The sequence below is a fragment of the Rhamphochromis longiceps genome, linkage group LG19 (genome assembly GCF_057381845.1).
Source record: "Rhamphochromis longiceps isolate RC_006_pf linkage group LG19, R_longiceps_female_GT1.1, whole genome shotgun sequence".
Taxonomy (NCBI): domain Eukaryota; kingdom Metazoa; phylum Chordata; class Actinopteri; order Cichliformes; family Cichlidae; genus Rhamphochromis; species Rhamphochromis longiceps.
In genome coordinates, this window is record NC_140575.1 from 19743852 (window position 1) to 19771299 (window position 27448).

Below are 27448 nucleotides of genomic sequence, written 5' to 3' on the forward strand. Positions count from 1 at the left end.
TGTGTGATCGACTCCGGAGTTAGCCAGGTAGCAGCGACAGCTATCGTAGAGAACATTACATTAGACGACACAGTGGTAGCTAGTGGGTTAGCTCTGCAGCTAATCATGGTGAATGTAAAGAAGCGGAAAGGTCGAGTCGTTATTGACTCTGACTCCGAAGACAGCGCTAGTGACGATAATTTAGATCAGGTAGGTGTTATTTTTACCCTTTTCCCCACCGGTGGATTCTGAAGTTGACAACAGTTTCAGGCTGACGCTAATGTGTGCTAGCTGATTGCGTTGAGTGGGCCTATTTTATTTACAACCGCTGTTTCCTTTGTGATAAAACACTCAAATCTTAACACGGAGCTAGGTTTCTACTAAGCGTTTACGGGTTGGTACTGGATAAAATGGAAAGTGTTTGAGTTTGAACAGAGCCAGCTCGTTAAGTTATGAAAGGTACCCAACGCTTGCAATCATGCAGTATTAAGTAGCCATGAAAATGCCGCGCCGTGGGCCTTTGACTGGTTTCGAGCCGTAAGCTGCGTGACTGCAGCTGTGCTCTGTTGAATAATTGGTGCGTTAGCGTTCAGACTAAACTGGAATGGAGTGTGTTGTTTGTTTGTTTTTTGATAAAGTGAAATCGTTCTGGAGTCGCGTTTGCTTTAGTCAGAACATTATCTCCTGCATGACGTCATGAGACGAAGTTCTATTTCGGTGGTGTTGTTGTCAAACTGGAGCTGGCAGAGAAACATGTCAGTCTGAAGAGCTGCCAACGCTGTTTACATCACCTGTAAACTCACGTGTATTTGACCCGTTTGTTCCCCCCCCCGGAGAAAACAGAAACTGTGACCACAGAAGATCAGACTGGGTCAGTAAGACGAGCTTCTTTGGTTGCTCAAACCGTCAGTAGGTTTGATCGTGCGTGTTTTTTGACCAAGTGCGGATTAATATAGTTATCTTCAGTAGTTGCACGGTCTTTGTGGATTTCGAGAAAGCGTGTGATAGGGTGCCATGAGAGGATCTGTGGTGCTGCATGAGGAAGTCAGGTGAGGCTGGTGCAGGATAATGTATAAGGACACAGACAGTAGTGAGGTGTGTGGTAAGAGAAAGGGTTTAAGGTGGGGATGGGATTACATTGAAAGATCTGCTCTGAGCCCCTTCTTCTTCTCAGTGTTGATGGACAGGTTGACAGGTGAGATCAGGCAGGAGTCTCCATGGACTAAGATGTTTGCAGATGACATAGTGATCTGTATTGAGAGCTGGGAGCAGATGGAAGTAAATCTGGAGAGATGAGGAATAAAAGTCAGTAGAACCAAAACAGAAAACGTATGTGAACGAGAGGGAAACAGGTGTAACTAAAGCTGCAAGGAGGTAGTGAAGATACATGCATTTAAATACCTGATGTTAACCATCCAAAGCAACAGACAAGAGAGGTGAAAAAGAGAGTGCAGACAGGGTAGAGTAGGTAGAGATGATCACTGATCAGTGGGAGTGATCAGAAAATGCCAAGATTTAAGGGGGGGTACATCAAAGGGACAATTCAGATTGAGCAGTTTGGAGACGGTTAGAGATGGTTTGGAAATATGCAGATGAGGGATAGTGGATATATTGGAAAAAAAGGTGTTGAATATGGATCTGTGAGGCAGGAGAAAAATAGAAGCCACAGATGTAGTTCATGGATGTAGTAAAGGAGTACATGCAGGTATTCTAGGGATGGTGTGAGCTCAAGGCAGATGATCCACTGTGGTGAGCCTTAAATTTGAGGAATGAGGTGTCGAATGTTACCAGAGGCATTGCTCGGGTCTTGAAACTTTGGGTGATTAAAAGGACCCAGAAATATTTTGGATTTTCACTTGATAACAGCAACTTTTTAAAGTTGTTAATTAGACATTATAGTAAAATATCATACTCTGTAACAGTTGCAATCAAGTGTGTTAGCCTGCCTTTCTTTTTTAAGTACGCAATCAGTTCTCCTCCTGTCCAGGATATAAAAAGAATCAGTATGCACTAATCAGACTCAAATATTCTTCTTATTATGGCACACTTTGAATAAATAGACATGCATAGCTCTGAATAGCACAACAAATGTTTATAGGGTAAGTTACATAAAATGCACACAGATGGTTAATTGTTTCCTTCTAAAATATGATTATTCACACAGTATATAGTTTTGTGTCAATAATATTATGTTTGAAAAGGTAATCTATGCTACATAGTAAATTGACTGTTTTTTGTATAGCACTATTTTATTCTGAGGACTCAAAGCGCTTTATACATCTTGTCTCATTGACCTATTCATAAAAGGACCTTTTCTATGGTTAAGTGCTTCCTATCTAGCGTTCACACTCCGATGGATATATCTGAGAGCAAGCCGGGGTTAGTATCTTGCCTAATGATATTATCATGCAGACTGGAACAGCTAGGGATTGAACTACCAACCCTGTGATTACCTCCTGAGCTACAGCCACCCACAGAGTATATATCCATATTACTTAAACGTAAGCACTGAGGTTCATACTTGATTTTGCGTATGCATAATAATTTAAGATCTTTTCTTGGCAATCATGAGCTTCACAGCGTCACACTGTAACCATAGTTACTCATTGTCATGCATGCCTGTTTACACAGTTTGTGAGAAAGACGACAACGCTGCTGCTGTTTAAGCCTGACATTAATCTGAGCAACATGCATCAATTCATGTTTACAGCATGATAGTGTTGTTGGTATTTCTCAATAGTACCCTCATGGTCTGAATAACCAAATTTGTTTTGTAATTGCACTAGAAAATGGATGTGTAAGACGTCTGTGAATCCGTGGCACAATGTGTCAAAGATGACAGCCAGAACATGCATGTAGGAGAAGGCATTTTAATAAGCCTCTAATTCACCAACCTTATTTTGTAGCCAAGGCGCCGTTCTTCTCATGTCCAGTCTCTGCGCTGGTTCTTCCTGCAATGCTATTTTGAGATTGGTTCCTGGAACTCCTTTTCTGAGCACTTCAGTGTGGATATTAAAAGTTTCGCCATGGACCTTAAACACTCAAGCAAAATTCACAATGAGTATAATCGCTGCTGAAGAAACTTGGTTTGAGTCTCCCAAAGATTGAATTTGAGTTTTCATTGGAAGAGCCAGCAGTTTCCGAACCCAAATAAGTCAGGTCATTGGAAAATTTAAATTAGCTAAATTTAAGTTAAGGTTTTTGATTTTTTTTTTTACAAATTGAATTTCTAGATCTTTTTAACATAGAGATGAACCCTCAAATTAGCCCCAAAGCAAACATTTCAAGACAGCGGTGAGGAAAGCTCCTTTGTAACAAGAAGAGACCTCCAATAGAAGCAGACTCAGAGTTAATGGATATGTGTTTGGCCAAATTATTGAGGACAATAACTGCAGACGTACATGGCTTTCTTTGGGTACAGGTAAAAAGTAGAAACTGCAAGACTGAGAGGACTTGTTAATGATATGGAGCAATGGTTAATAAATGCATGTAAAGCTAAAGAGATGCCCTCAGTGTTTTGGAGGAGCTATAGTATAACAGGTTGTTTTCACAGGCATGTGGCTGTGAATCTTAACATTAACTGCAGGAGCTGTATATGAAAATGCGGTTGTTTTTCTAAGCTGAATTGCGAATGTTCTCCACGCTGCTTGCTCTTTAGTACAAATACCACATGTCTTGCTTCATCCATGTGAGAATATAGCAGTTTTGTCAGGCTTTACATTCTTTGCTGCTCTATACAATCGGTAACCTTGAATAAACCAAATGGAGTCTTTGTTAAACAAGCAAGCTGCTATTGTGAACTTCACGAGAGAAACCATCTTTGACCAGTGTCCCGACTTGATCCTCCCTGCATTATATTATGTCACAGGGAAAGAAATTATATTTAATGAAAGCTCTCAAGTGAGAGAGAGAGAGAGAGCATAGTTTTGTTTTTCTTTTTCTACATTTTATAGTAGTGGAGTATGCAGGTTCACTTTCTTTTTGTGTGTTATCAGGTCTGTTTGAGTAGTTGTCTTGAATAACCGCATTAATGAGGCAAGTTAATCATCAAACTAGTATCAGAAGGTGTTTTGAGAAATACAAGGCACATGTAATTTTACTTCTGGGAAACAGATTGCTGCTAAATAATAAGAAAGAGAAGCTTTCCATGGGTTTGATCATTAAATTTAAAGTGTTCTACTTCTGCTGACTTTGTCCCACTATATGAATTTCAGTTCAAGTGGCTTGAGAAGTTCTGTCCATTTGTACTGCAGTATGGGTAAATAATTTTTTTTTGACCCCGTTGCTGAATTTTTATGTTTGCTCATTTATAAAGAAGTTCTTTAATTTTCTTGGCTGCTGCTTGGCAACTCAAAGCTTCAGCTCCCTTCACACTTTTCAGACTGGCTAGGTCACTGCATTATCTTAATCTGCTGCTTCTTTAGCCACTCCTGATCCCTTGGTGGTATGCTTTTGTCCATTGTCATGCTGGAAGACCCATCCACGACCTCTCCGGAGTGTTCTGCCTGACGGAAAGGGTCTCTTATCTAAAACTCTTCACATACCAGAAAATCTTCTGGTACTTGACTCTTCAATGTAGTGATGTTCTTTACCCTTAGTAGAAAAACAGCCCCAAAGCATAATGTTTCTACCTCTGTGCTTGGCTGTGGGCAAGGTGTTTTTTGGATCATACTTGGCATTTGTCTTACTCTAACCACGCCAGGTTGAGTTGATGACAAAGAACTTGATTTTTGGTTTTGTCTGACTACAGCACTTTCTCACCAAACCTGTGAATCATTTAGATCAGGGGTGTCAAACTCAATTGCACAGGGGCCAAAACTCAAGGCACACTTTAGGTCGCGGGCCAAACAAGATAAACATTTATTGAACACACTAAAACAATGTTTTTTTTAAACATAAATATGAATAAAAACAGACAGGAATATTATTCCAGATTAAATAAACTTAAAAAAATAAACTTTAACTTTAAATAAAATAAAAATATATCCTGTCAAAATTATGCAAGTTAGAAATATGAACATGCTGCCAAAAACCCCCGAAAAAATAAATGAAAGCATACGCAAGGTTCGAGACGCATATAGACGGAGCTGGGCATTGCTTCAGGAATGGAACTAATAAACTGTGTGGGCCATTCAGTGTCGTCCTTTGCCTTGAGTGTATCATTACACTGCAGCTCCATCTGAATCTGCACAGGTGCAGTTCAGCAAAGTCCGCTGACTTGGTTCAACATTACTTGGCAACAGGGAAAGTGAGGCAGGTTGCACTGGTGCATTTGTGGCAGCTTCACTTGAAATGCCTTCACCGCATCATACATGCCATGTCCATGAACTGACAGATTTCCTTGCTGAGCTCAAAAACTCTATTGAGCATTTTTATCCCAACTCAGCCAACGGACCTCTGTGTGATAAGGAATGTCGGCAAACTCTGAATCTATTTCCCACATAAAGACTGAAATTGACGGTGATTTAAACTTTTTGCTCAGATGAAATTTACGGTTTGCGTTACAGTGATCATTACATGCTCCATTTTTAGGACTTTACCACACAGCCTTTCCTGGTGTACGATGCAGTGATATGCTGATAACTCACCGGTACAGTTCTCCTCCTGCATCTTTACTCACATCCTGCTGACTAGTCCGCTTTTTTCACCGCACAACACCGGCGCTCCATCTGTTGTAAGTCCATCAAGTTTGTCCCAGGGCAGTTTCATGTCGGTTACACTTTGACATACCTTTTAAAAAATGTCTTTTTCTGTCGTCGTCCCGTGCATCGATTTAATGTTCAATATTTCCTCTCCACGGATGAAGATGACCAGCTGTGCAATGTCCATCATGTCTGTACTTTCATCTACAGCAGGAGAGTATGCAATAAAGTTTTTGCTTCTAACTGTGTTCTTAAATCAGTGGCCAAACCCGATCAGCAATCGTATTTCTCCTCAGGCTCACATTTGCCAAAATCTGCGTTTTGTCTGGACACAAGACGCCGCACACCTTCATCATGCAGCTTTTCAGAGTGGTACCGGGCTGATTTGGCTATCTCCTCTGCTACAATAAAACTTGCTTTCACAACAGCTTCACTTTGATTTTGCTCTGGTGAAAAACGTCTGCTGAAATGTCAGATTCTTCTTTAGCTCTTCTACTTTCTGTAGTTTCTGCTCTGCATTTAGGTTTTTCAACTTATCCTGACGTTTTGTCTTGTAGTGCCATCTTAAATTAAATTCCTTAATTACAGCCACATTAGCTCCAGTAATAAGACACACGGGTTTACCAGCAATGTCTGTAAACATATATTCAGTCACCCACTGGCGCTGAAAGGCTCTGCTTTCAGAATCAACTTTTCTCTCCACCATTGTGAGCGGCTAGCTTCGCAATAACAGAAGTTTGACTTGATTGACGCTGGAATGTTCCCAGTTAGCCTAGCGTTCAGCAAGGAGGCTGCAGCGCTGCATTATGGGATATGTAGTTTGTATATTATTAGCGCCTCATATCGCCGGGCCATGAATAACAATAATAGTACATCCATACTTGATGGGCCTTGACTTTGACACGTGTGATTTAGATGTTCAATGGCAAACGTAAGACAGGCCTGTACATGTGCCTTCTTGAGCAGGGGGACCTTGTGGACACTGAAAGGTTTCAGTTCATTATGTGTAATGTGTTACGAATGGTGTTTTACTGACTGTGGTCCCAACTGTCTTCAGATCAAAATAATTGCACCAACAGTTGTCACCTTCTCACTAAGCTTCTTGCTGCTGGTCTTGTAGTCCATTCAAGCCTTGTGCAGGTGTACAATCTTATATCTGACATCCTTTGACAGCTCTTTGGTCTTACTTATGGTGGTCATGAGATCAGAATGGAAGAAATTGATTCTGTAGGCAGGAGTACTAACCTGTGGAGCCTTAATTCTGGCTGGGCTTTAGTCAATCAAACAAGTCAATTTCACTCAGTGACATGCAAATCAATTTATAACTTTTATGTAATGTGTTGTTTCTGGATGTTTTGATTGATATTCTGTCTCTTCATTAAAGTGGAACAAAATTAAAGACTGTTCAGTTCTTTGTAAGTGAGCAAACTTACAAATTCAGTAGGGCATCAAATAATTATTTCCCTCACTGTAGGTGAACCACATCGCTGTTTTGTCACTTTCAGGAGCTGCTGTCTTTGGCAAAGAGGAAAAGGGTTGATTCGGGTGAGCAAGAAGAACCTGTTGGCAAAGCAGCAGCTTCCACAGACTCTGAGACATCTGACAGTGATGACGAGGTATAGCACTATTAGTATTTACTCTAAAAGACCTTACAGTTTTGGACATGTGAGGCACAGGAGACTAAACCTCAATTCTCTGTCAATTATATAATCAAAAGTTACATTTTCATTCCTTTTGTGTAGTGGACGGTCGGTGGCACCAAAGGCAAAAAGAAGGTTAAGCAGGGCAAAGGGTCTGAAAAGAAGAACGCTACAAAGAAGAAGGTTAATAAAGCGACAGCGTCTGGTAGCTCAGATGGGGACAGCTCAGCTGAAAGCTCTGCACCGGAGGAAGGTGGGTTTCTTAATTCAGTGTTCACATTGAAAAAGATTTTCCCTGCTCTCAAATAAGGCTTCTTTGCAGCCTTTTTTTTTTTTTTTAAATCTATTATTAAGATTAAGTTATTATTAAGTCACACATCTATTCATAAGTTTAGTATCCTTGAAATGCTACTAAACTGGTGAGCAAAACAGACTTGCACGCGTTCTCATGTTCAAAACATGTTCAAAACATGTTCCATGAAGTGTAGAGCGGGACATCCAGACATATTACGAACTGTAGATTATACATCACTAGAGTGCTGCATCCACAGGTTTTTCAAGAGGTTAGGATTACATGACTCACTCACTCATCCTGTTTATCTCAGGTGTCTCACAGCAAAGCATCTAAGCTGTTGTTTATTTTTGTCACATTGTCCTGGTGTGAACTGGCTGACAGCATTAAGAAAAACCTGGAAAAAAATTCTCCTGGGAATTTGTGGTTGTTCACAAATCCAATTCAGTTTTGGTAATCCACTAACATGAAACTGTCTACATTGAGTGAGGAAAAGCCTACAGTACAACTTCACTAAGCCATTTACACTTATTTATTTACTTTTTTTGGGACCTAATTACATTGGCAATGTTAAAAGGATTTAGAACTGCTTCATAGTTAAAAGCTTCCCTTCCAAATTCTGCTTATAAAAGCTGTTTATGACACATTTCGTAGACAAAAGTCAGATATCTTAGAATTAAAATCTCTCTGATGACGTGTCTACCTTTTTGTTTTGTAATTGATTTGAAAACAGCTTTTTTTTTTTTTTTTTTGTGTTCCCTGTCTCTGGTTCCTTGAAATTTTTTAGGCGAGGTGTCTGATTCAGAGAGCAACAGTTCGTCCTCCAGCTCTGACTCGGATTCCTCTGAGGACGAGGTGTTCAGGGATGGTTATGATGATGACTTGATGGGTGATGCTGAGGACAGAGCTCGACTTGAGCAGATGACAGAAAAGGAGAGAGAACAAGAGCTGTTCAACAGAATTGAGAAAAGAGAGGTGCTAAAGAGACGGTGAGTGGGGAATAAAAATCGTTAAAAAAAGTTGTACTTGGCATAAATAACTTTTTCTTAGTTGTTAAAAAAAATCCTACAAGATAGTTATTTGTTAAAATACACTAGAGCACTCCTATTTTACTTCAACAAATTTGCCAAAAAATGCAAAAACGTGGCATTTTTAAGTTATGACGTGAGCTCACAGTTTATTCACTCAGGATTCTGCTTGTTTTCAAAGGTTTGAAATCAAGAAGAAACTAAAGACAGCAAAGAAGAAGGAGAAGGAGGAGAAGAAGAAAAAGCAGGAAGAAGAGCAAGAAAAAAGGAAGCAATCTCAGGTTCAAGATACACAAGTGGTGAGTCTAGTTTCACACACATCTAAAACAATATTAGACACACTATTAGGGCTGGGCCATATTATACTGTTCACGGTAATACCGGTACAATGTTGGGCAACGATAAGAAAATAAAATATCGCGATAGAAAATGGGTAAAACGCGCATGCACAGTGCCTTTGTTTTCATACGCACATGGCCGAAAAAGCATGGCGGCAACTGAGAATGAGAAGGGGAGGGAAAGCGGATCGTTGAGTGAAACGGATGAAACAGAATTGGTTTGTAAAAATGTTGCAACTTCAGTGATGTGGAACTGGTTTAGTGTTTGTCTGTCAGATACCCACCAAAGCACATTGTTTTGTACAACATGCAAGCGGGCTGTTGTTATTGCTGTATTTGTCGGACTAAGGTGCTCGTAAATCTGGGAGTAATCTGGGACCAAAACTCCGTCCTCTTCAGGTCCCAAAGTCAAACGAACACTGCAGCATCACTGAGAGTTAAAAACTGTCTAAATTCTTTCATCTTAATAAAATGATCAGCACTGCTGCTTTACCAGGTGTAACAATTAAGTTTAACATCCAGGCATCCATGAAAACAGAATTTATTACATTTAAGAGAGTTAGACGTTAGCAGGAAGTTAGCGGAGGTCAGCTCGCTAGTTTCACTAGTTACCTAAGCATGACATAGTGGGGCTGTTCATATAACGATATATATCGGATGACAATATAAAAACGTCAATCGTTTCATTTTATGCTATCGTTTGTTTCGTGGTGTCGCAAAATAAACCGATTTACGGCAATATTTTTTCATCGTTCTGATGGTCACTGTAGTGGTTATATTAATTTCTTAAGTTCTCTCTTTCTCTTATATGTAATATAACCACACTACGTATGGACAAGCGCCTGTTTTTATGCGTTGTCGTTAGCAACAATGACAGTAACACCTTCGCATCTCCGCTTGTTTATGTTCCACATAAACCTTTCACAATAAAGCTCAAGATCCTGTTGAGACTTTTCAAAATAAATTGAATCACGTGAAAGAGCAGATTATTTATGGATGAGAATTAAAAAAGAGCCGCCAGGTGCTCAAAAATAAACCTTAGACTCAAACGTTAGAACAGGCAACCCGCAGCACGCCGTGTAATAAATACAAAGAAAACGGCGGCCGTTACAACTTATGTCTAAAAATGTATAGTTTCATGCATTGGTTAAAACACTCGACTCCGGTTGAAGGACGCGCAGCTGGAAACACTTCACGCAAGTCGAGCTGCCCGAGATTCACAGAATTTACAGAAAATGTTAAATTTTTGTGATTTATATCGTTATCGGACGATAGAATTCTTATATCGGCATATGAGATTTTGGTCATATTGCACAGCCCTATGACATAGCATGTTCTGACTGAGAGATTTCTGAAAAAATTCAAACGTACAGCTCTGCTATCACTTCCAACATAAATAAAGACAAAACTAAACAGCAGTGACGTTTGTAGGGTTACTGAAGGTGAGCTAGCTGGTATATAATGATGTGCTACGTGATCGCTAGCGACACAGCTATGTTAGCATAACATAAACACAGTGAAGCTGCAGGATGAATGCTAACACTTTTCCACTCAATCGTGCGAAATATTTTTGGCCATATCGCCCTGCTCTACATACTATACAACAGTGTGTATCAGTACCTGCTAAAACATATTGTTTTAGCAATATGTTTTTAGTGCAGTGGGAGTATATTAGTACTCCCACTGCACTTTATAATATATACAACAACAAAAAAATCTCTGTGACGTCTTTTAGTGCCTTTTACTGTATATAGTAGTAATCTGTATATAGTACAAATTACACTTCTATAATACTTTAGGGTGTCTAATTCAACTGATTTTCCCCAGTGTAGGATTAATGAAGCCTCTATCAATAATTGATAGTCTTGCCTAAATAGGAGCTTGAACTGAAGTTTTATTTTCACTCAGTAATTTAAGTGAAATCAGATTCCTCTTTTGCTTCTCATTTCTGCCTGGTATGAGAAGGAGTGGCATTACACGTTGTCTTTATCATATTTCTAATTCTAACCTCTAAGTGCTCATGTCTACAGGTCATGTCCCACAACAAGGAAAGACGATCCAAGCGTGATGAAAAACTTGACAAAAAATCCCAGGCTATGGAAGAACTAAAGGCTGAACGAGAGAAGAAGAAAAATAAAACAGGTTGGCATGCCTTGTACTCCTTTGTGACAGGTTGTTGTGCCAATCTGATTGTCTTTCAAACGCTGACGTGTCGTCTCTTAACAGCGGAGTTGCTGGCTAAGCGTCAGCCGCTGAAGACGAGTGAGGTTTACTCTGACGATGAGGAAGAAGAGGAGGAGGATGATGACAAGTCATCTGTCAAAAGCGATCGCAGCTCCCGTTCATCATCTTACGATGAAGACGAGTAAGTGTATCAACCAGTGCATTCACCACAGTGCCATCACAAGAGCAATGGTCAAGTTTGATGCTTTTCTCTTGATTCTGAGTAACTTTTTAAACTGTGTTCTGCTACCAGAAAAGAGGAGACTCCACCAAAGTCACAGCCCGTTTCCCTGCCAGATGAACTCAACAGGATCCGCCTGTCCAGACACAAGCTGGAGCGCTGGTGCCACATGCCCTTCTTTGCTAAGACTGTGACTGGCTGCTTTGTAAGGATAGGAATCGGGAACAGCAGCAGTAAACCAGTTTATAGGGTGAGCTTATATTCTCGTTACATCTCCTCTACCACCAATATATTATTGTAAGGTTTATTTATTTATTTTGGAAGTATTTTTACTTATGTTTGAGTTTCTTGTTCCCTTGTTGTTGAAAGGTTGCTGAAATTGTTGATGTAGTAGAGACGGCGAAGGTTTACCAGCTTGGATCAACACGAACAAACAAGGGATTACAGTTAAGGTAGGCATACTGTCATGGATACATGGATCATTTAGTTGTCCTGGTTTCCAAAAACACAACTCTTAATGTTGTAAATCATCTACAGGCATGGTGGTGACACACGGGTTTTCAGGCTTGAGTTTGTATCAAATCAAGAGTTCACAGAAAGTGAATTCATGAAGTGGAAAGAGGCGGTAGGTGATTTTTAAAAAAGAAGAATGTTTAAACAGTCCTAAATATATAATCGATAAAGTGATGCTGAAATGTGTTTCATCGATTTTTCTCAGATGATTGCTGCTGGAATGCAAGTACCAACTCTGGATGAAATCACCAAGAAGGAGCAATCCATCAAAGAAGCTCTCAACTACAAGTTCAATGATAAAGACATTGAGGATGTAAGTCGTTTTTTTGTTGTTGTTTTTTTTACTAGGTCTTCATTCTTTTTTCTGACGTCATTAATTATGAGCGATCATAAAAAATTTTGTCTAAACTCTCTGCAGATTGTAAAAGAAAAGGACAGATTCCGGAAAGCACCACCAAATTATGCCATGAAGAAAACGCAGTTACTCAAAGATAAGGTAAAAGAAAACCAGATTTTTTTTTTTTTTAAACTCCAAGTTAAGGTGGAATTATCGTATCCCTTTAAATGTCACCCTGATAACCTGTAAATCTGTACCAACAAAACATGGACACTGACAGCAAATGTCATTGAACTGAACTTTGATGAGAGACAAAGGCTAATCAGGCTTACCTTTTCATTTCTTTTTCTCTTTTGGTTTGAAGGCCATGGCAGAGGAAAGTGGAGATGGTGAACGAGTGAAAGTGATCCAGGATGAACTGAATGAGCTTGAGGAAAGGGCAGAAGCCCTCGACAGACAAAGGACCAAGAACATCTCTGCTATTAGGTACACAATCTACACTTATAAACATTTTACTGTTTAATAAAACTGCTTATCCAAAGTTCCTGAATTAAAATACATAGTTTAAAACACTGGTTTTAGTAAACCTAATGTTAAATAAAGTTATTGGAAACTACAGAAAAACAGCTAAATTGTGTTTTGTTGGTAGTGCCAGGTATTATGTTTAAAAAAACTTTTTGTGATATGTAAATACAGTCCTTTATCATTACTCTGTAAAGACCTTAAACTGTTCTTTTGCCACCCAGCTACATTAATCAGAGGAACAGAAGCTGGAACATTGTTGAATCTGAGAAAGCTCTTGTGGTAAGTGTTCACCTTCTTAAACAGCACCATAGACAGTCATCACAACCTTAGATGAGCTAAAAAAAAAAAAAAAAAAGCTATATTACATAATGCAATTACTCATTATTCATAACTTTATGCTAAAATATTGACAGCATAACACCATATTAATACATCTATGGATAGGAAAACCATAAATGACTCAAGCATCAGGCTATAAAGTCTGTTTTCTTACACTTGGAGTCTGTTTTTGCAGCATTTTATAAAAAAGGTACATTCATAATCTTCCTCAAAGTGCTTCCTCATGTCAGGTGTTTTCTTAATCTGGTGCTGCTTTACTGTGACCGTGTTCAGTATCACTGTGGTTCACTTCAGGCATCTGCCAGCCTAAGAGTTTTATACTATAGCACCTGTATGTCCAAGACAACCTGCAGAGGCTTAAAACCGTCACGTCCTATTGCATGTGTAGTAAAAATAACATACCTATGAATTTTAATGCAGCTTTCATGATTATACATCACCTTGATAGTGCGGGTTTCTATATACTAATTTTTAGTTTATTCATTTTTATATTATTAATTTTTTTCCAACAGGCTGAAGGACAAAATGCCAAAAACCAACAAATGGATCCTTTCACACGAAGACAGTGCAAACCCACCATGGTGTCTAATGTAAGTATTCTATAATAAATTTATCAGATTGGATAATTGTGCTTGTTTAAACACACTGAAATAACACGTGCCTCATTTTCACAAACACTTATACCTGAATCATGAAGGTGACAGTTTAAATGACTGAATTGTTATAAATAAGACTGAAGACATGCTTAATTATGTGCACGCAGCATAACAGCAGTCTGAAATGTCCCTAAACTACCACTACTTCTACTTCCGTTGATCTGATCTGTCACTGTGATTCTTTTAATTTGGCAGGCCAGAGATCCGTCAGTCCATGCAGCTATTCTTGCTCACCTAAACCAGAAATATGGCTCTGGTTCAACACCAGACAATTCAAGTCCAGAGAAGAACAAACTGGTAAGCAGGACCCTCTCTGATAGCTCATAAAAATTATGCCAAAACTGGTGTTGAAGTTTGGCTTTATCCAAGGAAAGACATTTTGAGATAAACTCAACTTTTTGAAAGACTAAACTGAGTTCAGCACTGTAGTGTTTTGTTTTGTTTTTTTGTTTTGTTTTTTTTGTTTTTTGGTGAATTCATGAATTATAAGCTGTCATATTTAAAAGAATGAAAACAAAACTATTATTTTAGAATATGGCAAAACTATAGCAGAAAATAATGTATTTTTCTTTGAGGTCTTGTTAAAAGAGATTGGACTGGAAATGAGTACTAACCTGAACTGTAGCTCTTTATCCTGAAGAAATCTTTACTTTGTTTGTTTTAGGGTCAAACAAACCCGAAAGACAAAGATGTCCCGAAGCCAACCACTGACCTCTCGGAAGACTTGTTTAAAGTTCACGACTTTGATGTAAAGATTGACCTACAGGTTCCCAATGCAGGTGAGACCCTCGTTTTAACCTTGTGTGTTTTGTGGTACTGTTGAAGCTATACGACCTAGATGTTCTGCTTGCTTGGAGCACAAGGTGAATGCCAGTGTGTGTCACAGTGATATAGTGAAGTTGTGTAATTTTGCTCTTCGTCTGCAGAGGCGAAGTCTCTGTCTGTGAGCTCTAACGCGTTGCCAGTGAAGGACGGCGCTCCCCGCAGGTCCCTCAACCTGGAAGACTACAAGAAGAGGAGGGGGCTGATTTGATGTGGCAGAACCTCATCGAGAACCCACATTGCATGTGTAAGCAAGAGTTTGTGTGTGTGTGAGTGAAAGTGAGAGACTGGGTGTTTGTATGTATGAGCAAGAGCGAGAATGTCCTGAAGGATGTGTGTTTGAATGATGATAAAATAGACTGTTCATCCAACACAAAGGAAATACTGATTAAACGGAGACAACATTTTTCTCAAAGGATCTTTCTCGGGAAAAAGAAAAAAGAAAACCTTGTCCAGTTATGTTTGTTTTTTGGGGTTTTTTTTTTTTTTTTTTTGTTCTTTTTGCATTCACAGACAAACTTGTATACGGAGTTTGTTTGTGTGTTTGTTTGTTTTTTTTAATGTATTTAACTTCTCTCCTACTCTTCTGGATCTTCTGGAGTCAACTCCCTTTTTTAATTTTTTTTTTTTTTTAATTTTTCTCCAAGAGGACAAAGACAACATGACGCTTGTGGATTATTACCTTGAACAAGGAACCTATCTTAGAAAATTTAGGTTGTTTAGGCATTTTAAAGTCTATGGACATCTTCAGATTTGACCAGCTTGTTCTCATCAGTAATAAATTAAAATAGTACATTTTCCCCCTCTGTATGTATGAACATCTGTACTTGCATTCCATCCTAAATTTCAACAGCATTGTGGTTATTTGCAGAGTTCACACTATCATCATCTCTGACTTAACCACAGTGTTGGCCCTTCATGAAAAATGTAAAACGTTCAGTACAGGTCAGCTGGACATCTGTCACTTTTTAATCAACCTAAATAAAGAGGAACTCTTTTGTATGGCCGACCTTATTCTAAGTGTTGCTTCATTTTTGGTTTCCCTCGGTTGGTTGTTCATGGGATAACTCCCATGCCCTCAACTCCCAGAGCAGATTCTATGTGTTATTGATTGTGTCCATAGTCAGTTCCTGTTTTGATGTGGCATGCCATGTAAATATGCATTTTTGAGTGAGTGCGGAAAAAAATAAAGGGGCACTGTTTCATAACTTCTGTGTCATTTTGTCTGTCTTCTGCATGGACTACAGATGAGGACAAGTGAATATACAAAGTTAGAACAATGTTTCCAAGTTTCAGGAACTGGAGTTAGAAGTAATCAAGAAATTTAAAGAGAGCCTTCAAGTACAGAACAAGCTCAGCAGAGGTAAGAAGAGAGAGATTTCAAAGACTGGAAAGAAAACTAGTGACAGTTTTGTCTGGATACAGCTGCCAAGACATGAGCAAATGAATTGTGCCCTCAAAGAAGACAGTCGCATTCGATTGTATGCTAGTGCCCCACTCAAAAGTAAGAAGGCAATTAACTGACAAGTGTTCACCATTTGTTGACAAATGAAGCCAATAAAAAGGCTGGAGCTGATTCCAAATGTTGAATTTGTATTTGACAACTCTTAAGTAGGAAGTCCAAAGACATGCAGATGCAAGCAAAGGAGGTCATCCTTAGGCTGAATGTCACAGGAACTGCATAACAACATTCTGGTAAATTCTTAAAAGGTATGAATGCACTGGGCAGCTCAGCAACATTAAATGGCCCAAAAAAAACAAGACAGCTAAAGGGCACGGTAAAAGAATTATATCCATGGTTAAGATGAAAAACTTAACATCTAACCAAGTTGAGAACACTCTCAAGCAGGTAGGCATATCATTGTCAAGATCTACATTTAGGAGATGTATAGAGAAGGTTTACAATAACACTGATTACACTCAGGAACAAGAAGGACAGATTAGTTTGCCAGAAAACCCTCAAATGTGCAGTTCTGAGAAAAAAATCTTTGAACAGATGAAACCAAGAAGAACTTGCACTTGAATGATGGGAGAGAAAAGTACGAAGAAGCACAGAAACAGCTGAACCATACCGCATCCAATGTAATGGAAATAATATTACAGCGTATGCCTGTGTGGCTGTCAGTGGAACCGGGTCACTAGTTGTTACTGATGATGTGACTGCTGATAGAAGTAGCAGGATGAAATGTACAGTCTACAGACCTATATTCTCTGCTCAGATTCAGCCAAATACTCCCAAACTCATTGAACAGTGCTTCATAGTGCAAATGGATAATAGCTCAAAGGGACTCTCCACCAATTGGTCTTAGAACTGAAGAAGCTTCTCAGTTGAGAGGTGAAACGTCTTGAAGAAACATAAAGAAGTCCAGAGGCTTTTCTTTCCAAGCTCCTTAGACTACTATGACCTGGATGACTGAGAACCTTCACAGGCAACCCATACAGCTGCATACAGCAAAAAAAATTAAAAACTGAATACGGAAAGTGTCACAAGGACTGGAAGGTGACAGTAGTAAAGGGTTAGCAGAACATCTACTTGGCAACGTCCATGTGTTCCATAATTAAGGTTAGTGGACTAAAGCAAACAAACAAACAAGCAATTATTTTTTAATATCTTAAATACTTTTGGTCTTCTGAAAATGAGGTACAATCTACAAAATTGATAAAACTTTTGGTAAACCCCTTGAAATAAAACTGAAAGTCTGCACTTCAATAATATCTCGATTGTCTTAACAAAATAAAGTACTCTGGCCATAGTCTGTAATTTATTTCTTATTTTTTATTTTATAGTAGTTTTCCCAGTGTTTAGCTTCATTTGTTTCAAACGGCAAGCTTTTATCCAAAGATGAGTACTTTATACGTGTTTATCCGAATATTAATTAAAATAGGATCATATTTAAACTTAAAAACTATGTTTAATTTTCTTTAAAAAATACAGTAAACAACTTACCAGTTGGTCAGGTCTTCTCCTCCGCCTCCTTCTTCTTAGTATTATTGTTGCTGTTGTTGTTGTTCTCCATTAATTTATTTTTATTTACAGTAAAGTAAAGTCCTTAACAGAGGTGAGTTCTGCGCTTTGGAAACACCGTTGGTTAATTTTCGATCAGGCTTTTCTCAGGGCGCTCTGTTGTCGGGTCCTTATTTGCAGCGCTTCCTGGTCCACGTATTGAGAGGATCACCAACATCCTCCTTGACAGATGATGATATTTGACTTCGTTTTCCAAGCAGTTTTATTCTTTCACTCTGATCTGTTTAACCTCGGCGGCAGCCAGGTGACTGGAGACACCCTGAGACTGATACCTCTTGTCAAACGGTACCTTTAAATGTTTCCTTTAACAGCCAGCTAGCCTGTTAGCCGCAGCACTGATGGAGTTGATCCTGAACAACTGTGTTTACATCGTTTTACGATAACGTTAGAGTTAAAACACAACCAATAACCCCCCATTTGTTCATTTACGTTTTACAAAAAAAAAAGCGTGGTGTCGTTAAAAATTATAGCTGATTAAATTTCGCTGCTTAGTTTTTTGTTATAGCATGCTAGCTGTGCAGCATTTGTCGCAGGGACCGTTTTAGTCCTGAGTCGAACTTGAGAGGCTGCTCACAAAGCTGGAAGAGTCCCAACTTTAACTGTCTACAATTTGTTGCTGCGATCCTGTTTATTTAATATGGATCAATTCGCAGTTTTTCTTCCCATCTAGCTCGGTCCTGTCTAGTTTCAATGCTATCCTCAGAATGCATTTATTGCCACATTTATTTTGGACAATATGCACTTGGATTAAAAAAAACAAAACCCAAAACTGCCTGCATTTGCTTTGTTGGATCAGTAGTGCCTACTAGAGGGCAACAGGTCAAACAGCAAGTGCCCAGGGTGAGAGCTGTTTTGACCCTCTTGAGTGGATTCTTGCTTTTGCAGTTGCTTTGAGAAAGGGAAGAGCACAGGCATTGATCTTTTCTGTTGTCTTTATAACCCTGTGGATAACATGTATAGCTGCTGCAAAGCAGTTGGCATATTGCAGTGTTACCAAAAGTAGTTTCTCATCCGTGACAGTTATTCTTCAGGAACCTTATTAAGCGAATGCGCCACTGAGCTGTCTTACCTGCAGCTGTTGTGTTAGCAGACCAGGTGAGGTTGTCAGCAATAAAGGTTCTGAGAAACCCTCTCTACACAGCCTTTGTTGACAGCCAGGGGGAGGGGGTTTGCTCTGCTCTTCCTGTAGTCTACAGGAAGACATCAGAGTAGAATTATAGATCTAATGAAGGAGGGCATACAGTGGTGTGATGTAACAGAGGAGACTGTTAGGCTACGTTCATACTGCAGGCGGAAGCGCATCAAATCCGACTTTTTTGACCCTATGCAACCCATATGCGATCATGGTATGACAGTGTGAACAGCACAAATCCGACCTGGGTCACTTTCGCATGTGATACTGAATCCGATACATATCTGATGTTTTAGAAAGCGACTGCTGTTTTAATGGTCATGTCGGAGCAGTCCCAGACTGACCGAACGTTACGAGAACTTCGGTCACAAGTCGATGACCTAACAGAAGCTCTCTCAGCCAAAGACGGTCAGCTTGCAGTCCTAAAAATCAGACCGGCAGACAATAAATCTGTCTTTTACGTCACTGAACAAGACAGACGCCAATTATCAGCGCCCGAGAAGACAATGTGAACGCTTCCTGGCCATCCAGTGTAGATGTTAGTGAAACTGTTGGGAAGACAACGTTGGAGAAATGTGAACATTTTATTTGTACTGTATAATCTGCAGATTCTGACAGAAATCTGCAACTATCCTTTGAAGCACCGCTCCTCTCTAAAACAGCAATAAGGATAATTATTAGGCCATATGTAAATAATAAAATAACTTTATAACTTAAAGCAAAATTGGGAAATGTAAAGTCCAAAACAAGTCTTTATATTAAGGTCCATCAGTCAAACAATACTGTTTGGTCTGGGTCTAAACAGAGCGCGTTGTGTGTGACATCTTCTTTTGCCCATGCGGGCCGCTTTGAGGGTTCACACTAGAGCGTGTTTGCTGTCACATTTTATTTGTAGTGTGAACAAGCAGACCAAAAAAATCGGATTTGATCAAAAAATCGGAATTGGGCATTAAGACTTGCAGTGTGAACGTAGCCTTAGAGAAAGAGGGGGATGAAGGCAGAAGATCTGCTATGGTTACCTGGGCTGATAGTAGCCACACCAGAAGTAGCTCTGTCATGCACAGGTACAGTTAGGCAGTGTATCCTGAGCTTTCGAAACTGAAGGCCTCACTGGATGGTATCTCAGTGGTGATAATGATGAGGGGAGGTGAAATGCTATTTACAGTTAAACTGCGTGTCTAGATTTAGCGTCTGTCATTGACATAGTGACCGTTACTCCACCACTGACCTTCCTTATGTTGTTAAATAGAAATCCAAGAACTTGGAAAGTAAATAAATATATTATCCGTCAAATAAATCTTTACATGTTGCTGTTTGTCTCTATCGCTAGGTTGCAAAATGTCTTGGTTTACTGACTTGGCTGGGAAAGCTGAAGACTTCCTTAATAAAGTGGACCAGGGAGCTGCTACTGCCCTGAGTAAAGGCCAGGAAAAATCCTCCTCCTTCTCAATAGCCTATGGAGAAGAATCCACTGCTAAAACGGACTACAATTCTGCAGGTTACAAGACCAACCCAGCTGTGACACATCATACCTATGCATCCTCTCATGATGCCCAGGGCTACATCTCTGCTGCAGCTGGCAACATCAAGAAATCTAATGCAACCATGCTGGCTGGGTCTGCCAACGTGACCAGTACACCCTTGGGCTCTGGTAGCAGCGCCCCCAACACTGGCAAGACTTCATCTGGGTTTGTGAGGCCCAAAAAGAGTGAGCAGAATGTGGACGATGACATGCTCTTTGATTTTCTGAATAGCTCTGAGCCTCAAGTCAGCAATCGGAGAGATTCAAGAAAGGACCTTGTAAAAGTGGTAGAGGCCCAAAACCCAACATTTCCCGCTTCCACCACTTCTCATACAACCCCATCAGTCCCCTCCACACCCCCTTCCACCCGGGGTGTATCAAGAGCTTCAAGCATGAGCTCATTATCTGCTCACAGCATCAAAACAGAGGAGAACTCTGCTAAAGAGCAAGGCCAAGGTATGAGCAAAGCCAACAGCGCACTGTCTGACTAATTAACAACACTCAAACATTTTATAAACAATAAACTTTATTCACAGGAGAAGAAAATTTCAGCTTACAGTTAAGACACTTTTTTTTTTAACTTCTTCTTCACCTTTATTGGCGCATCAGTGCATTTTTGTCACATTACTTCTACTGATAGGCTCTCATGACTATGAGAGAAAAATTATGTGCAGGTGCACATGAAAGCAGCCTTTGTTTAAATAAATCAGTGATAGCATGCTCTAATTTGCAAAGATTTAAAGAGTACAGTGAAAATGGAGTGAATAAACACATGAAAAGGAACTAATAATTAGTCACTTGGTAAGATAAAAGTTACCTTCAAGAACATTCTGGTTTGTAATTGCATATTGAAATAGTCAATTGCTTGAAGGGATAAAAATATTTTACAACAAAATAAAGGTCTTTAAAGAAAGTGAATGAAAACCAGTGACTACTGTGCCACAGTCATAACTCAGCTTTTTCTATATGAAACCCAGTAAAAACAAGAATCAATGTTTTTATTAGTAAATCTTTGGTTGAAGAGCTGAAATTAATTAAGGGGGTTTAAGAATGGAGTCAGAGGTGTACTTACAGATAGTCTCCATAATCTCTCATAAGCTCTTGATAACTTGTTTGCTTTCAAAGCTAATTTCAAGTTATGTGGTTCTTGCAATTTAGAAAGACTTGCTGTTGGATTTCAGTGGCTGAGTAAAGAATATTATTAATACAGTACAGAACTGTAGCATCTGAATAAAGATGGATGGTATATTTTCTTATAGAGAGAGGGTGCAATATTGTTAATATGAACCACATGGGACCTAATACTGAACCTTGTGGGACTCCTTTTTAAAATGGTAAATTTACCACGTCCCACTAAAGAATTAACCCACTTGGTGTCCAAAACTTGACAGGGAACCTTAAAGTACAATGGTATGAAATAAGATAATTTTATATTAATGCTTTATTATGCCAGTTTGTTGCTGTTTAGAAGTATAACATAAGAGCTACCACACTTATATCTGTAAATGCTGTTTTCTCTTTACTCTTGTAACTGTCCAAGCCAGTTCGAGCCCCGGCTTGGACAGTCTCGGTCGTTGTGTCCTTGGGCAAGACACTTCACCCGTTGCCTACTGGTGGTGGTCAGAGGGCCCGGTGGCGCCAGTGTCCGGCAGCCTCGCCTCTGTCAGTGCGCCCCAGGGTGGCTGTGACTACAATGTAGCTTGCCATCACCAGTGTGTGAATGTGTGTGTGAATGGGTGGATGACTGGATATGTAAAGCGCTTTGGGGTCCTTAGGGACTAGTAAAGCGCTATATAAATACAGGCCATTTACCATTTACCATTTTGCCTGGCCACCACAGATACACCTGAGAGTTCAGACTCAAGCTTGGCTGTCCCTCTGGAGTCCAGCAGGCAAGAGCCTCCTCCACCAACAGAAGAACCACAGAACCAGATCCTGTCCAGCCTGCGTCTAGAGAACCAGTTGCTGCGCAGTGAGGTGGCCTCCCTGAATCAAGAGATGGCTTCAGTTATCCAGAGAGCAAAAGACTTACAAGATGGTTAGCAAAAAAAAGCCAATACTGAAACCCGAAAATGGCACACATTCACCTGGCTACACCTCTTCCTATGATTTAATTTGTTTTTTTCTCTCTTAGAGCTAAACCAGGCCCGTCTACGTGCAGACAAATGGAACTCGGAGCAGTCCCAGACTGACCGAACGTTACGAGAACTTCGGTCACAAGTCGATGACCTAACAGAAGCTCTCTCAGCCAAAGATGGTCAGCTTGCAGTCCTAAAAATCAGACTCGATGAAGCCGATCAGCTTCTAAAATCCCGCAGTGCTGCATTAGAGGAGGCACAGAAGGAAAAGTCAAAGTATGCTTTTGGAGCCAAAGTCTTAAATAGAAATTACACTAAACTTATAAAGAACTGATTTAGATAGCATTTTCTTGTCTTGTTTGATTTTTTTAGAATTATGCAAGACCACACAGAAGGGAACAGCATGCAGTCCCAAGCTCTGGAAACCTTACAGGAGAGGCTGCGAGAGGCTGAACTGGCGCTCAGAAGAGAACAGGACAGCTACCGGCAGATGCAGGTGCACATGATGCCATTCATTTTCTGTATTTACAACGGTTAAATATAGACTGGTCATATGGAAATGATGAGACTTAACTCTCTGTTCTTGTGTAGACTGAATATGCTGGCCGGCTCTCTAAATTGGAGGCCGAGAGGCAAACCCTTGCAGAAACAGTGACTGCAGCTGAGCGGCGAGCAGCAGAGGAGAAGTTCAAGGTCGACGACTTCCAACACCAATTAAAAAGTGCCAAAGCTGCAGCTGAGTCTGCCAAGCAAGAGTTACAAGACTATAAGCAAAAAGCTTCACGCATCCTACAAGTAAGGCTTGTGGAGGCTCTCCCGAAAAATGATTTCATTGAAAGCTTTACCCTGGAGTAAAGTGGAGTAAATCTCATTATTATATGTTTGAACTTTTATTTAATACTTTTAAATGTTTGTTTAGTCCAAAGAGAAGTTGATCAGCAGTCTGAAGGAGGGATCTGGTCTAGACACCCTGGACGGCAGTGGGACCATGGCTCTGGAGCTTGAGGAGCTACGTCATGAAAAGGACCTGCAGAGGGAGGAGATCCAAAAACTGCAGGGGCAAGTTCTCACTCTGAGGACTGAAATACAGGTGAGATACTATATGCAGTAGGAAAAAGCAAAATTACTTACTAGCGAGAGAGGCCAGTAATTCAGTGGAGGTTGAATTTTTGCTTACAGGATTTGGAGAATCAGGCGCTGGCAGAGGCAGAGACGTGGAGGGAGCAGCAGGCGCAGTTACAGGAGCAGCAGACCTTACAGAACAGAGCAAAGCAGGAGGTAGAGGCTGAGGTGGAGCGCTACAAACAGGTAAAAGAGAGTTACAATAATAATAATAGGCTAAAAATGATAAAAGCTGTGCACAAGCTGTTGTTTTGACTAACTTAATCTTTGTGCCTATAGGAGCTTCAGTACCTTGAGGAAGAGCACCATCGAGCCAAAACCACTCTGCAGAGTCGAATCAAAGACAGAGAAGATGAAATCCAAAAACTCAGGAACCAGGTCAGTACCTTAAAGTTATACAAAAAAATTGAGGAGTCTCCTTCCCAGATCAGAACTTAGGGAACATTTGCTTTGTGTCTATTAAAACCACTGAATAATAATGTCTGATGAATTTCCTTTTGCAGTTGACCAACAAGACACTCAGCAACAGCCAAACAGAGCTGGAGAACCGGCTCCACCAGCTGACGGAGACACTGATCCAGAAGCAGACAATGGTGGAAGCTCTTGGCACGGAAAAAAACTCCCTCGTCTTTCAGCTGGAGCGCTTGGAGCAGCAGCTGAAGAATACTCAGGGAGGACAAAGTGGAGGGCCGGCAATCAACATGAGCGGTTTAGAGGGAGCAGGTAGGAGAAGCTGTCATTTTCTTTTTGTTTTGGTAAATGAGACCTGTTTTGAACAGTTGTTTTATTTAAAAAAAACCTAATATATAATATATGCATTTACATTTCTCTGTTTTGGACTGTCAGGGGCAAGACAAAGAAACACACCTGTGCTCTTCAGTGACCAGGACAGTCCAGGAGTGTATGGAAAAGTACGTAAGGCAGCCAGCACAATTGACCGCTTCAGGTAAGCTTTCACTGTTCACCGTTTTACTGTGCAACAGTTCCATTGTTTTACAAGTGAAAAACTGTTCACTGTGACCAATACTTTTATTTCTAACAGCATAAGATTGGGAATCTTTCTGAGGCGCTACCCAATGGCCAGAGTTTTTGTCATCCTGTACATGGTCAGTGTTAGTATTGAAATGATATGAACCCTTTGTTCAATGAGAGAGTGCTCAGTAGCTGGTAAAGTGGTCTGTAACATCTATAGTTTATTCATGATCTTTTTTCTTTCTTTGCAGGCGGTACTGCACCTGTGGGTCATGATTGTTCTTCTGACCTACACACCAGAAATGCATGGTCGTCCTGATGGAAGATAGAAGGCCTGAGTTTTATGGTTGGGTATTTAAAGATGTTTTCATTGGCCTTTAATGTAAGGAAGCTGCTGGAATATGGGCTCTGGGACCTCTCCCTGTTTTGCACAAATATGCTATGAATTAAAAGACATTTCCTCTAATTTCTTCTATATTGTTTCCAAATCAAGATGGTTAGCATTGAGTTTTAAAGTAATTACAGAGTGATATTGTCTCGGTGGTCTTTTAAATGGACATGAATCAAAAACTGTGTTGGTTTCAGAATTCTGAGAGATTGTATTTAACACTATGTACAAAAAATAATCTTTTAATAAATGAATTAGAAGGAAAAACAGAGACTGGCTCTTCTCTGTCACATTGTTTGAGCCACAAAGCAACAGAAATGGAACCTTCACAGATCTTCTGCACAACACTCAGTTTAAAAGTATTTGAGGATTGAATACGATACGTTCAGATGAACAGAATCAAAATTCTGCGGGCTATGAAGAACACAATGGATGAACAGAAGGATGATGTGATAACACGGTTTGACAAACAAACAAGTATTTTCACACCAAAAAGATGGTTTCCAAAGAGTTGTTAGCTGAAAACTCAGCATATCCTAACTTGGTGAGCAATGTATCCTTAAAAAGTTTGACAAAACTGCAGACAAACGGTATCTGAAGGTCATGTCCTTCAGAAACAGGAAAGACGGCAAAGACCTGGCACAAGACCAGACAAATGGTTGCAGTGGAAGGGTGGGTGTCAAGAAATCATTTGGAGAAGGGTAAACAAGGAGAAAGTCTGAGATACGCCAAATTAAGGAAGAACTGGACTGAAAATTTGTGGCAACAGGTCTAATAGAGTGATGAATCCAGAAGTGAAGTTTTTGGTCGAAATCATCATTGTTGTGCACCACAAGCAAAGAGTGAGGTACAACAGTGCCCATAAACAGAGTGGAGGCTCACACAGAGTGTTGTGGTTTGGAGCTCCACTTCATTCAGTGGTGTTGAGGATCTTGTTACAGTTGATGGAATTTTGAATACAGAAAAGTACAGTCACATTTTGAACCACCATGCCACCATCTGGAAAGCATCTGATAAGCAGCGACTTCATATTTCAGCATGACAATGATCCCAAACACACTGCCAGTGTAAGAGCATACCTGGATAGGAAAACACATAGTGGAACCCTATCAGACATAGACTGGCTTTCCCACAGCCTGGGCATCAACATTATTGAAGCAGTGTGGGATCATCTTTAAACAGAATGGAGCAAAAGGCTGTCCACATCCAAAAAAGGGTTTTGACTGTCCTTCAAGAAGTCTGGAGAACTGAAGACTGTCTGAAGAAATTATAATAAAGCTTGCCTAAGACACTTCAGGCTGTTTTGAAGGATAAAGGTGATCAGACCAAATACTGAGTTTCAAGCTCTGCTTATCCCTTATAAATTGTTTTTCGATATGTTTGCATGCATTTCGATAAAGCTCTTTCTCAAAATACTGAGTGGAAGATATAAGCACTGTAATAAACTAACTTATTGCTTATTTGACAATAATTAATCAACTATCTTAATAATATTTTCCATTTTATGAAAAGAAGATATAGTAGTAGTCAGTGATGGGAATAATGGCGTTACTTTTTTCAGTAATGAGTAATCTAACTAATTACTATTTCTGTCGTTACAACGCCGTTACCGTTACTAACAAGAAAATTCGGTGCGGTCGCGTTACTATTTTTCAACAAACAGACGGTTGAAGCTGTGCTCAGCTTACCGCATCTTACCGCATCAGTTGTACGGAAGTAGCTGTAAGTAATCTGGGGCTACACCTTTAAGCAGCTGCGCGCGACCAATCAAAAATGATATGGCAATACGACATTTGGTTATTTAGGAAGAGAGATTTGTGACGTTTAGCTTGTTTATAGTGTGTAGTTAATGTGTTGTCTTGTGTAGTTAGTGTGTAGTGTTGTGGATAGTTTTGTGTTGTGTGTTAGAACAATGAGGTGACTGCTGTCTCCAGGTAGAAACAGGAGTGATACACCTGCTGCTGTCAGACCTGCAGGTATCAGGCTGTGATGTTCTCCTTTATAGTGGACAGAAATATTTGGAGTGGCACAAATAATTTGTGTGGCATCTTATTGAATGCAGAACACCTGATTGTTATGTAAATAGTTTGAAATGGTTAAAAAAAGGGTAAAAGGTAAATGGCTGCAAATAACTTTGTTTGTTTTGCAAAACTTGTGTATATGATTTTAAAATTTACAATTTATATTTACATTTAAAGTTATGAAATATTATTCAATCAACGTTAAATGTTTTTTATCTGATTTTAGATCAATTGTGTTAATACAGTATGCCAAAATGAAAACATAACTGTAAATCCAGACACGTGAGGTTGTGCTGAAAAGGATGATACCAAACAAGGCAAAGTAAATAGTTTTTAAAGGTGAAATGTAGAGGAAACATCAAAAGTAGTTAAAAATGGCCAATTAAACATTTTCTTAAAGTAACGCAATAGTTACTTTTTAAGTAATTAATTACTTTTAGAAACTTGTAACTCAGTTACTAACTCAGTTACTTTTTTGAAGAAGTAACTAGTTACTATAATTAATTACTTTTTCAAAGTAACTTGCCCAACACTGGTAGTAGTATAGTGTATTTTGTGGAATTTACACCATTTATAATAAACTATTTAAATGGAACTGCAACGCTTGGTGTTCTTCGGGACTTGAACGCACCTTCAGTGTGTTGGTCCTCCAGTATCCCACAATGCACCGCTG

General features: G+C 39.7%; 2 protein-coding genes across 2 annotated transcripts; both read left to right on the forward strand.

Moving 5' to 3' along the window:
• Nucleotides 1-24: 24 nt before the first annotated feature.
• Nucleotides 25-15723, forward strand: rtf1 (RTF1 homolog, Paf1/RNA polymerase II complex component). The gene is made up of 18 exons (XM_085391801.1): nt 25-189; nt 7127-7237; nt 7364-7514; nt 8341-8542; nt 8763-8880; nt 10950-11061; nt 11146-11284; nt 11396-11573; nt 11693-11775; nt 11861-11948; nt 12042-12149; nt 12255-12332; nt 12538-12659; nt 12920-12977; nt 13550-13627; nt 13889-13990; nt 14358-14472; nt 14620-15723. Exons 1-18 carry the CDS (start codon nt 106-108, stop codon nt 14724-14726), a joined length of 2034 nt encoding a protein of 677 aa, XP_085247927.1. The 5' UTR covers nt 25-105; the 3' UTR covers nt 14727-15723.
• A 1922-nt stretch (nt 15724-17645) lies between these two features.
• golga5 (golgin A5) lies at nt 17646-25025 on the forward strand. The gene is made up of 13 exons (XM_085392153.1): nt 17646-17825; nt 20003-20650; nt 22035-22232; nt 22329-22548; nt 22645-22768; nt 22864-23067; nt 23192-23362; nt 23452-23580; nt 23674-23772; nt 23898-24117; nt 24241-24340; nt 24437-24500; nt 24618-25025. Exons 2-13 carry the CDS (start codon nt 20011-20013, stop codon nt 24693-24695), a joined length of 2247 nt encoding a protein of 748 aa, XP_085248279.1. The 5' UTR covers nt 17646-17825; nt 20003-20010; the 3' UTR covers nt 24696-25025.
• Nucleotides 25026-27448: the final 2423 nt, after the last annotated feature.